The sequence below is a fragment of the Coregonus clupeaformis genome, chromosome 6 (assembly GCF_020615455.1).
Source record: "Coregonus clupeaformis isolate EN_2021a chromosome 6, ASM2061545v1, whole genome shotgun sequence".
NCBI lineage: Eukaryota > Metazoa > Chordata > Actinopteri > Salmoniformes > Salmonidae > Coregonus > Coregonus clupeaformis.
Window position 1 is genome coordinate 50,201,172 of NC_059197.1, and position 12,581 is coordinate 50,213,752.

Genomic DNA, 12,581 nt, shown 5'->3' on the forward strand with positions numbered 1-12,581 from the left:
TGGACAGGGCATCACATTTGGTCAGCCTATAGGATCAACTTGACAAATCAGTAAAAGAGAAAAACTTTGTAAAGGGAAAAGATAAGAGTGCTTGATTTCGGGGAGGGCAAAGGTAAGAGTGAAGACAAAGACTAAGACATATTCTTTGAGAGAAACTCAGTCAAGGGAGGCTACAAGGGAGGCTACAAGGGAGGCTACAAGGGAGGCCACAAGGGAGGCTACAAGGGAGGCCACAAGGGAGGCTACAAGGGAGGCCACAAGGGAGGCTACAAGGGAGGCCACAAGGGAGGCTACAAGGGAGGCCACAAGGGAGGCCACAAGGGAGGCCACAAGGGAGGCTACAAGGGAGGCTACAAGGGAGGCCACAAGGGAGGCCACAAGGGAGGCTACAAAGAATGTAAGAAAAACCTAGCTACAGTTTAGCTCCCTCTTAAAGTGGTGACACACTGTGTGTCATTGAGCTCCCATTCAGCAATAATGATTAAAAAGTAAATGTGTTTGCTGAGACAAGTTAGAGATTAACTCTGAGTCACTCTGTTTGTGTAGCAGATTTCCAGTACTTTGGAGCTGTGGTATATGGGAATGTGAGAGGGACCTTTCCAGGGACATTTCCCTCTGCAGCCTCTGACCGTGGCACTGTGTGCCCTGGGCAATGATGTCACCAACAGCCTCTTCTCCTCTTTTCATCCTGTCCTCCATCTTTCTATCCCTCTGTACGCACTGTGGTCAGGGTCAGCATGGCAGGCAGCTGTGTGAAGTGTAAAACATCCCCTTCGGTGCAGCAGCTGCCCCATCCCGCCTCCCATTGGCTTTTAATGTCCCCTCCTCCCCCCTCCTCCTCCTCCTCCTCCTCCCATAATAACACTCACACCCTCTCCTTCAATATATACACATTACCACTTCAATTATACTGAACAAAAATAGAAACACAACATGTAAAGTGTTGGGCCCTTGTTTCATGAGCTGAAATAAAAGACCACAGACATTTTCCATATGCACAAAAAGCTTATTTCTCTCCAATTTTGTGCACACATTTGTTTACATCCCTGTTAGTGAGCATTTCTCCTTTGCCAAGATAATCCATCCACCTGACAGGTGTGGCATATCAAGAAGTTGATTAAACAGCATGATCATTACACAGGTGCACCTTGTGCTGGGGACAATAAAAAGGCCATTTTAAAATCTGCAGTTTTTTCACACAGCACAATGCCACAGATGTCTCATGTTTTGAGGGAGCGTGCAATTGGCATGTTGACTGCAGGAATGTCCACCAGAGCTGTTGCCATTTCTCTACCATAAGCCGCCTCCAAGGTTGTTTTAGAGAATTTGGCAGTACGTCCAACCGGCCTCACAACCACAGACTGCGTGTAACCACGCCAGCCCAGGACCTCCACATCCAGCTTCTTCACCTGCGGGATCGTCTGAGACCAGCCACCCGGACAGCTGATGAAACTGTGGGTTTGCACAACCGAATAATTTCTGCACAAACTGTCAGAAACCATCTCAGGGAAGCTCATATGCGTACTTGTCTGCAGTTCAGCGTCATAACCGACTTCAGTGGGCAAATGCTCACCTTCGATGGCCACTGGCACGCTGGAGAAGTGTGCTCTTCACGGATTAATCCCGGTTTCCACTGTACGGGCAGATGGCAGACAGCGTGTATGGCGTCGTATGTGCGAGCGGTTTGCTGATGTCAACTTTGTGAACAGAGTGCCCCATGGTGGCGGTGGGGTTATGGTACGGGCACGCATAAGCTACGGACAACAAACACAATTGCATTTTATAGATGGTAAGTTTAATAAACAAGAGATACCGTGACGAGATCCTGAGGCCCATTGTGAGGCCATTCATCTGCCGCCATCACCTCATGTTTCAGCATGATAATGCACGGCCCCATGTCGCAAGGATCTGTACACAATTCCTGGAAGCTGAAAATGTCCCACAATCAACAGCCTGATCAACTCTATGTGAAGGAGATGTGTCGCGCTGCACGAGGCAAATGGTGGTCACACCAGATACTGACTGGTTTTCTGATCCAGGCCCCTACCTTTTTTTAAAGGTATCTGTGACCAACAGATACATATCTGTATTCCCAGTCATGTGAAATCCATAGATTAGGGCCTAATGAATTTATTCAATTGACTGATTTCCTTATATGAACTGTAACTCAGTAAAATCTTTGAAATTGTTGCATGTTGCGTTTATATTTTTGTTCAGTGTACATACAAGACTGTAGGGAGGCCTGGATCACAGCCAGGTCTACATGAGCTGTATACTGCATGGCTCTGCCTCTGAAAACTCATAAAATCTGTTTGGATTTAACTATTCACAACACAAATGCCTCCATTGAGAATGAGATGGTTTATCCTACTGTGATTTTCATTAATAACAATGCTTCTGTTTAGAGTTGGTTCCACATGCAGACATGCAGATAAACTTGTGGTTATGTCAGTAGATGGACTCCCTTAGTCCTCAGGATGTGCTAAAAATCCTCTTCAAGGTGGTTCTGTGAAGTAGAGACAGCAGAGACCAGCAAATCAGGCCAGACAGACAGACAGACAGACAGGTGATTATCCTCCCTACCAAGAGACATACAGTACACATCATCAGGATAGACAGACAGACTGTAGTGTAGAAGGACACTGACAAACAGAAATCACAGGCATCTGCTTTGAGCTTTTTGCTGGTATGACACCATGACTATTCTCACAACACTCACTTATTGAGGAAAAATACTTTGAGCTTTAAATGAAGGCTGTGGGTCTCTTGAGTGTGGCCCAAAACTGGAGAGCTTGAAGAAGTAATTCAGAGGGCAAAAGCTGGTCAGCCCTGAGGTGCTCTGAGTGGGAGACAGGCTTGTTTTCTACAGTAAGCCCCAGAGAGAAGAAGACTTTCAGGGCGATTGCGGAACCATCAGTCAACCATTTAAAAAAAAATGTTTTGCAAGCCTGTAGGCCACGTCCCAAAAAGAGGCTGAGTGTTGCTGTCCCAGAAGGGCACACTCCACTAGTGAGGTAGAAGTGGTTAGATCTTTTCAAAGTAAAAGAGTGTGTCTCATATCTAAACCTGTGCCTATCTATTCCTTTATCTGTTTACGAAATGTTACATTGTGTGTGTGTGTGTGTGTGTGTGTGTGTGTGTGTGTGTGTGTGTGTGTGTGTGTGTGTGTGTGTGTGTGTGTGTATGGGCAGGTGCATGTGTCTGTGTGTGCCTACTCTGAAATGTGTGAGAACTGAATAACACAGATCTCTACCGTGCTGTTTTTCCTTTTTTTCATGTCAGACACCAAACTGTCTCATAGCGCAACAACAATCCCTACTTAGTTTTACATCAAAAGGGTCTGTTTGCTACTGGCCCTTTAATTTTTCAGCAGGAGGTGACAATGCTGCCATGGTAACACACTGCTCCCCCAGACTGGCCAGCTCAGCTGAACTACTGTGAATTGTGTGATTCACAAGAGTTATCCTCTTGTGGAAAAACAGCCATTATAAAATTGCAGACACTTCTGGTCCCAAGATGCACACTTTCACAGCTCTCAACTTTGGAAAGTTTTTACATTTCAAAAGAGAGGAATGAACACTGTTGAGTATCTTTCTATGTTTTCCACATTGTTTTCTCTTATTTTACCAAAATAATGTATCTCTCTCTCCACAGGGTGATGAAGTTCTGACTGTTATAAAAACCAAGGCGCAGTGGCCAGCATGGCAGCCCCTGAACGTGTGAGTACACAGTGATGTACAATAGTACCCTCACCTTTCACAGGTTTATAATGTTAATTGTCTTTCAAAAAATATATACTTGCAGAGATCATTTGGATAACCATTAATTGAGAATTTTGATGGAAACAGAATATCTCTTTCTACTTAGCTTCCTCAGATAACAGGCTAAGGTGGAGATAACCATCCAGAATTAATTCACCAGCTACATGCTTGGCCTGTGGATGTTTTCTTAAATTCATTAACGATTATTTACATTTTTCATGAGCTATTTTGTTTGTGAAAGGAAGGCTCCTGTTTTGATGAGAGATGTGTTCCCTCGGGGTGTTTCTGTGATTAAGATGAATGGCCTCCCTCCTGCTCCAATATATCAAGATGTTTCATTGACCTATTTTAAAATAAGCCTGTCAATTAAGCCAGGCAATGTTCGCTTTGTTGGAGGAGACATATTCATTATTGATGTAAAGGGGGGTCGGAAAAACATCAACATTATAGATGTCTCAAAGTGAAGGAGATTGTTTAAAAAGATTGATGTGCATGTGGAATGTGAAAGTTCTATACTGAACAAAAATAAACGCAACATACAACAATTTCAAAGATTTTACTGATTTACAGTTCATATGAGGAAATCAGCCAATTTAAATAAATAAATTAGGCCCTAATCTATCGATTTAAATTGACAGGAAATACAGATATGCATCTGTTGGTCACAGAAACCTTAAAAAAAAGGTAGGGGCATGGATCAGAAAACCAGTCAGTATCTGGTGTGACCACCATTTGCCTCATGCAGCGCGACACATCTCCTTCACATAGAATTGATCAGGCTGTTGATTGTGGCCTGTGGAACGTTGTCCCGCTCCTCTTCAATGGCTGTGTGAAGTTGCTGGATATTGGTGGGAACTGGAACACGCTGTCGTACACGTCGATCCAGAGCATCCCAAACATGCTCAATGGGTGACATGTCTGTTGAGTATGCAGGCCATGGAAGAACTGGGACATTTTCAGCTTCCAGGAATTGTGTACAGATCCGACATGGGGCTGTGCATTATCATACTGAAACATGAGGTGATGGTGACGGATGAATGGCACGACAGTGGGCCTCAGGATCTTGTCACGGTATCTCTGTGCATTCAAATTGCCATTGATAAAATGCAATTGTGTTCATTGTCCGTAGCTTATGACTGCCCCTACCGTAACCCCACCGCGTGATCTGCGGTTGTGAGGCCGATTGGACGTACTGCTAAATTCTCAAAAACAACGTTTTTTTGGTAGAGAAATTTCTCTTTTTGGTAGAGAAATTAATATTAGATTCTCTGGCAACAGCTCTGGTGGACATTCCTGCAGTCAGCATGCCAATTGCACGCTCCCTCAAAACTTGAGACATCTGTGGCATTGTGTTGTGTGACAAAGCTGCACATTTAAGAGTGGCTTTTATTGTCCCAAGCACAAGGTGCACCTGTGTAATCAGCTTCTTGATATGCGACACCTGTCAGTTATCTTGGCAAAGAACAAATGCTCGCTAACAAGCACAGATTTGTGCACAAAAAGCATTTTTTGCATATGGAATATTTCTGAGATCTTTTATTTCAGCTCGAATTTCTGGGATCTTTTATTTCAGTTCATGTAAAGAGTTTGGTTGATAATCCTTGTCAATTTTAATGAGCTCTTCACACCTCTTTCAGTAACTATTGAGATGTTACTGGCTGTTCTTCTCCTCTTAGTATTAGTGTAGTGGCAATTAACACATACAAAGAGTCCCAAATGGCACCCTGTTCCCTATTTAGTGCACTACTTTTGACCAGGGCCTATAGGGTCTGGTGAAAAGTAGTGCACTATATAGGGAATAGGATGCTATTTGGGATGGAATCATAATCTATTTTTTTAACCTCCACACACATCCTCCAGCCTAACATCTCCAACATAACATCTGTCTCATTAACACTTCTCGAATGCCTTCTGCTGTCTATGATACAACATTATTCCCTCTAATGAGTTCTAAATAGAAACAAGTTATTATTTATTAATATGTTGAGCGTTTATGACAGAAATGTGTTATACTTCTTTGTTTGGACTTAAGATAGTGTGAGTGGTAATTCTGAATATTTATCCAACTAAACTTTATGAATGAGTGCTTTGAAAAAGTATTTGCCCCCTTGTTAATTTTCTCGACTTTTGCATATTTGTTGTACTGAATGTTATCAAATCTTCAACCAAAACCTAATATTAGATAAAGGGAACCTTAGTGAACAAATAACACAAAAATGACATACTTATTTCATAAACAAAGTTATGCGACACCCAATGCCCCTGTGTGAAAAATAATTGCCCCCTTACACTCAATAACTGCTTTAACTCAGCAACGTTTGTGGGTTTTCAAGTATGAACTGCATATTTCAAGTCCTGCCACCACATCTCAATTGGGATTAGGTCTGGACTTTGACTAGGCCATTCCAAAACTTCAAATGTGTTGCTTTTAAGACATTTTCATGTAGACATGATTGTGTGTTTTGGATCATTGTCTTGCTGCATGACCCAGCTGCGCTTCAGCTTCAGCTCACAGACAGATGGCCTGACATTCTCCTGTAGAATTCTCTGATACAGAGCAAAATTCATGGTTCCTTCTATTAAGGCATGTCATCCAGGTCCTGAGGCAACAAAGTATCCCCAAACCATCACACTACCACCACCATTCTTGACCTTTGGTATGATGTTCTTACTGTGGAATGCAGTGTTTGGTTTTCGCCAGGCATAATGGGAACCATGTCATCCAAAAAGTTATACATCTGTCCATAGAACATTCTTCCAAGAGTCTTGATGATCATCCAGGTGCTTTTTGGCAAACTTCAGTCAACTGTTTGGACGAGTGGGCCTAAATTCCTCCACAGCGATGTGAGAGACTGATCAACAACTACAGGAAGCATTTGGTTGCAGTCATTGCAGCTAAATGTGGCACAACCAGTTACAGTATTGAGTGTAAGGGGGCAATTACTTTTTCACACAGGGGAATTGGGTGTTGCATAACTTTGTTAATTAATTAAATAAATTAAATAAGTATTCATTTATTTTGTTATTTGTAAACTCAGGTTTAGCTAATAAACTGTGTTTATCTAATATTAGGTTTTGGTTGAAGATCTGATAACATTAATATAAAAACTATGCAAAAATAGAGGAAATAAGAAAGGAGCCAAATACTTTTTCACGGCACGGTACAAAGCTTATTTAAACACTTAAAGCACAAAATTGGTGTGGTATGTGCTGCATCTACACAAACACCACAGTTGAATATTGTACAGCTCCTTCGGAAAGTATTCAGACCCCTTGACTTTTTCCATATTTTGTTACGTTACAGCCTTATTCTAAAATTGATTCAATTGTTTTTTCCCCTCATCAATCTACACACAATACCCCATAATGACAAAGCAAAAACAGGTTTTTTAGAATGTATGCTAATTTATAAAAAATAAAAAACGGAAATAACACATTTACATAAGTAATCAGACCCTTTACTCAGTACTTTGTTGAAGCACCTTTGGCAGCGATTACAGCATTGAGTCTTCTTGGGTATGACGCTACAAGCTTGGCACACCTGTATATGGGGAGTTTCTCTCATTCTTCTCTGCAGATCCTCTCAAGCTCTGTCAGGTTGGATGGGGAGTGTTGCTGCACAGCTATTTTCAGGTCTCTCCAGAGATGTTAGATCGGGTTCAAGTCCGGGCTCTAGCTGGGCCACTCAAGGACATTCAGAGACTTGTCCTGAAGCCACTCCTGCGTTGTCTTGGCTGTGTGCTTAGGGTCGTTGTACTGTTGGAAGGTGAACATTTGTCCCAGTCTGAGTTCCTGAGCGCTCTGGAGCAGGTTTTCATCAAGGATCTCTCTGTACTTTGCTCCGTTCATCTTTGCCTCGATCCTGACTAGTCTCCCAGTCCCTGCCGCTGAAAAACATCCCCACAGGTATGATGCTGCCACCACCATGCTTCTCCATAGGGATGGTGCTAGGTTTCCTCCAGACGTGACGCTTGGCATTCAGGCCAAAGAGTTCAATCTTGGTTTCATCAGATCAGAGAATCTTGTTTCTCATGGTCTGAGAGTCTTTAGGTGCCTTTTGGCAAACTCCAAGTGGGGTGTCATGTGCCTTTTACTGAGGAGTGGCTTCCGTCTGGCCACTCAACCATAAAGGCCTGATTGGGGGTGTGCTGCAGAGATGGTTGACCTTCTGTAAGGTTCTCCCATCTCCACAGAGGAACTATAGAGCTCTGTCAGAGTGACCATCGGGTTCTTTGCCACCTCCCTGACCAAGGCCCTTCTCCCCCGATTGCTCAGTTTGGCCAGATGGCCAGCTCTTGGAAGAGTTGTGGTGGTTCCAAACTTCTTCCATTTAAGGATGATGGAGGCCACTGTGTTCTTGGGGACCTTCAATGCTGCAGAAATGTTTTGGTACCCTTCACCAGATCTGTGCCTCGACACAGTCCTGTCTCGGATCTCTACGGACAATTCCTTCAACCTCATGGCTTGGTTTTTGCTCTGACATGCACTGTCAACTGTGTGACCATATATAGACAGGTGTGTGCCTTCCAAATCATTTCCAATCAATTGAATTTACCACAGGTGGACTCTAATCAAATTGTAGAAACAAATCAAGGATGATCAATGGAAACAGGATACACCTGAGCTCAATTTCGAGTCTCATAGCAAAGGGTCTGAATACCTATGTAAATAAGGTATTTCTGTTTTTTATTTTTAATACATTTGCAAACATTTCTAAAAACCAGTTTTCGCTTTGTCAATCTGCACATTGAGGAGCATACGGTACATGTCTGTATATCTGTTTGTCTTTCCAGGCGGGCAGCTCCCTCGGCTGAGTTCTCAGTGGACCGTACCCGTCACCTCATGTCCTTTCTGAGCATGCTGGGGCCCAGCCCTGACTGGAATGTGGGGCTGTCTGCAGAGGACCTCTGCACCAAGGAGTGTGGCTGGGTCCAGAGGCTGGACCAAGACCTCATCCCCTGGGACGCAGGCACTGACAGCGGGGTCACCTACGAGGTGAGGGTCCTGGGCCCCCAAACAAGGGGTCAATATTTAATAAATGGCTCTGGTTTCTTGGTCTGGTTCAGTTATCTAGTAAAATACCTCTGCCTTTCTAACTTTCAAAACCAGGCCTCTGTATTTTTCCATGAATCTGGAATGAAAGCTTTTGATCTACTTTCATTAATAGTGCAGGAGCATTGCTTTTTTATTTTTAGTTTATGGCTCATGAATATACAAATGACTCAACCTCGGCTGAAGAACCCATGAAACAGATTCAGCAAAAAGCCCACTGTTAACATAAAGCAGCACATTCACTGTGTAGTCATTTTATTGAGGCGTGCATATTTACCCAAGTGGCTGCCTCACAGACTATTTGTCTCTACACTGTAAATATGTCCCCAACAAATCCTGCCCTGGAATTTATAGTTCATTTTCTGCTGGCTTTAAAAGACACTGGGAAAATAAATGGAAAGACACTGCCATCTATAGGCCAGAAATGACACTGAAGATAAATCCAGACGCAAATGTAGACCCACACATATACCCTAATCCACAGTCTGTAAATATAATTTATGTTTTCTATGCAAAGAAAGCAGATGACGAATACATTCATCTACTCCATATGTGATTTAGTTACTTAGTTTTTGGCTACTGTTGGCTGCAGTACCAATTAATAAATCTAAAAACTAAAACTAGATTCCCTGGAGTTAAAGTAGAAAGGGACTCAATGGCATTTGTAGTTTTTTCTTCCCTGAAGTAACTGTTTTGGAACAGAATCATGAAAGGTGATTCACCAAGCACCTAGCAGGAAACAATGTCATAAATCACTCATAAAAGGAATATTACACAGTTGATCAATTATGCATATTGAGATCAAACACTGAGTCCCCTAACAGATGGCAGCTGAACATGACGAGGTTCTCGCTCTCGCTCAGCCCTGTGCCCACACTGTTTCACTAGCGCCCCTCCCTGTGCCCACACTACCCTGCGTTACAGTTACTACCAGCCCTGTGCCCCTGTGGAGGTCAGTGCCAATTAAGATGAGGGAGGATGATTTTGAAAACATCATGAACCTGGCCTTATTTATATTACAGCATATTGGATGACTGTCATTCATATTTCATTTAATGTAACAATAGATTTAGGCTACTACATGATACTAGAATTTTCCCTGTACCCACCATGAGGTTGCTACAACCTAGCCTATGAATACAATTTTACAATGTAGGTGCACAGGTTGAGAGAATGTTGAGTAATCAAGGTGACAGACAGGGACACATTAAATACCGCCTTGCACACTCTTGCCTGCATCTAGCTGATCTAGAGTGTAATCATTAGTCCAACAGTTGCAAACGAGAGTTTCTACTGGAAAATTCATGTATGTTTATCCACGTTTGCTTCCGTTTAAGAAATGTTTTTCAACATAGTCGGCGCAATGAATACACCCCTGATCACACGCAAACACAGTTGACTTTCATACCAGACACATGCAAACAGCTCGTTGTATATATCATTCCTTCTCGCATCTACAGTGGCTTGCGAAAGTATTCACCTCCCTTGGCATTTTTCCTATTGTGTTGCCTTACAACCTGGAATTAAAATTGATTTTTTGGGGGGTTTCTATCATTTGATTTACACAACATGCCTACCACTTTGAAGATGCAAACAAACAAGAAATAAGACCAAAAAACAGAAAACTTGAGCGTGCATAACTATTCACCCCCCCAAAGTCAATACTTTGTAGAGCCACCTTTTGCAGCAATTACAGCTGCAAGTATTTTGGGGTATGTCTCTATAAGCTTGGCACATCTAGCCACTGGGATTGTTGCCCATTCTTCAAGGCAAAACTGCTCCAGCTCCTTCAAGTTGGATGGGTTCCGCTGGTGTACAGCAATCTTTAAGTCATACCACAGATTCTCAATTGGATTGAGGTCTGGGCTTTGACTAGGCCATTCCAAGACATTTAAATGTTTCCCCTTAAAGCACTAGAGTGTTGCTTTAGCAGTATGCTTAGGGTCATTGTCCTGCTGGAAGGTGAACCTCCGTCCCAGTCTCAAATCTCTGGAAGACTGAAACAGGTTTCCCTCAAGAATTTCCCTGAATTTAGCGCCATCCATCATTCCTTCAATTCTGACCAGTTTCCCAGTCCCTGCCGATGAAAAACATCCCCACAGCATGATGCTGCCACCACCATGCTTCACTGTGGGGATGGTGTTCTCGGGGTGATGAGAGGTGTTCGGTTTGCGCCAGACATAGCGTTTTCCTTGATGGCCAAAAAGCTCAATTTTAGTCTCATCTGACCAGAGTACCTTCTTCCATATGTTTAGGGAGTCTCCCACATGCCTTTTGGCCAACACCAAACGTGTTTGCTTATTTTTTTCTTTAAGCAATGGCTTTTTTCTGGCCACTCTTCCGTAAAGCCCAGCTCTGTGGAGTGTACGGCTTAAAGTGGTCCTATGGACAGATACACCAATCTCCACTGTGGAGCTTTGCAGCTCCTTCGGGGTTATCTTTGGTCTCTTTGTTGCCTCTCTGATTAATGCCCTCATTGCCTGGTCCGTGAGTTTTGGTGGGCGGCCCTCTCTTAGCAGGTTTGTTATGGTGCTATATTCGTTCCGTTTTTAAATTATGGATTTAATGGTGCTCCGTGGGATGTTCAAAGTTTCTGATATTTTTTTATAACCCAACCCTGATCTGTACTTCTCCACAATTTTGTCCCTGACCTGTTTGGAGAGCTCCTTGGTCTTCATGGTGCCGCTTCATAGCAAAGGGGGTGCATACATATGCACGCACCACTTTTCCGTTATTTAAGTAATTTTTTTCATTTCACTTCACCAATTTGGACTATTTTGTGTATGTCCATTACATGAAATCCAAATACAAATCCATTTAAATTACAGGTTGTAATGCAACAAAACAGGAAAAACGGCAAGAGGGATGAATACTTTTGCAAGGCACTGTATTTGATGACGTGAATATGTTTAGTATAGTTTTATCTAAAAAGATCACTTTTTTAATGTTCCACTATTTTATTTTTATGAAATGATGGTCCTCCCCTTCTTCCTCTGAAGAGCCTCCACTGCTGTTCCCATACTACCCTGTGTTACAGTTACTACTGTACCAGCCCTGTTCCCATACTACCCTGTGTTACAGTTTCTGCCAACCCTGTGCCCATACTAACTCCTGTTAGTATTACTGTTAGTACTGTTATACTATCTCCCTTCCATGGACCTATATTACACTGTGTTACAGTTACTCCTGGCCCTATGCCCATATTGTATCACTCATACTCCACCCTGTACCTGTACCATTCCAGTCTCCCAACAAGCCCACAATACCCCAGGAGAGGATCCGGTCCCTGACCAGCCTGGACCACCCCCAGAGCCCCTTTTATGACACAGAGGGAGGCCCTATCACAGCCTTGGCCCGGGTAGTGGTGGAGAGGATAGCCCGAAAGGTAACTATAGCACATGCCTCATTCATTCCGCTCTCTGTCTGTCTGTCTCTGCTCCCTCTCTCTGAAGAGATGTGAATGTTCATGCAACATAACTCTCCTCACAGTCGCTATACATGTAATGTTACTTTGGATACATAGCTCTTTGAATGGGCAATATATTGCCATAGTGATAATAGCAAGTCTTTGAAAAACACAGAGAAAATTGACAGTGTGGTTGTCTCCTGACACTTAAAGCAAAGAAAAAAAAAACGAAATCTCTTTTAAACCAACAACCAGATGTCATATTGACCTAACCTTTTACTGAAGATTGCCCAGAAAATAAATACCCTTGTCTCCAATGAGAATATATGATATTAGATGGTAAATTTAGAATTGTATCAGTG

The 12,581-nt window shown here is 42.8% G+C and overlaps 1 protein-coding gene across 1 annotated transcript in view; it reads left to right on the plus strand.

Annotated features, from left to right (window-relative positions):
• LOC121532348 (spondin-1) overlaps positions 1-12,581 on the plus strand; it is a 94,842-nt gene that overhangs the window by 48,954 nt on the left and 33,307 nt on the right. Inside the window, exons 7-9 of the mRNA XM_041838282.2 lie at positions 3,655-3,719; positions 8,555-8,756; positions 12,058-12,198. Of these exons, the coding sequence (XP_041694216.1) occupies positions 3,655-3,719; positions 8,555-8,756; positions 12,058-12,198 (408 nt within the window). The remainder of the gene's footprint in view (positions 1-3,654; positions 3,720-8,554; positions 8,757-12,057; positions 12,199-12,581) is intronic.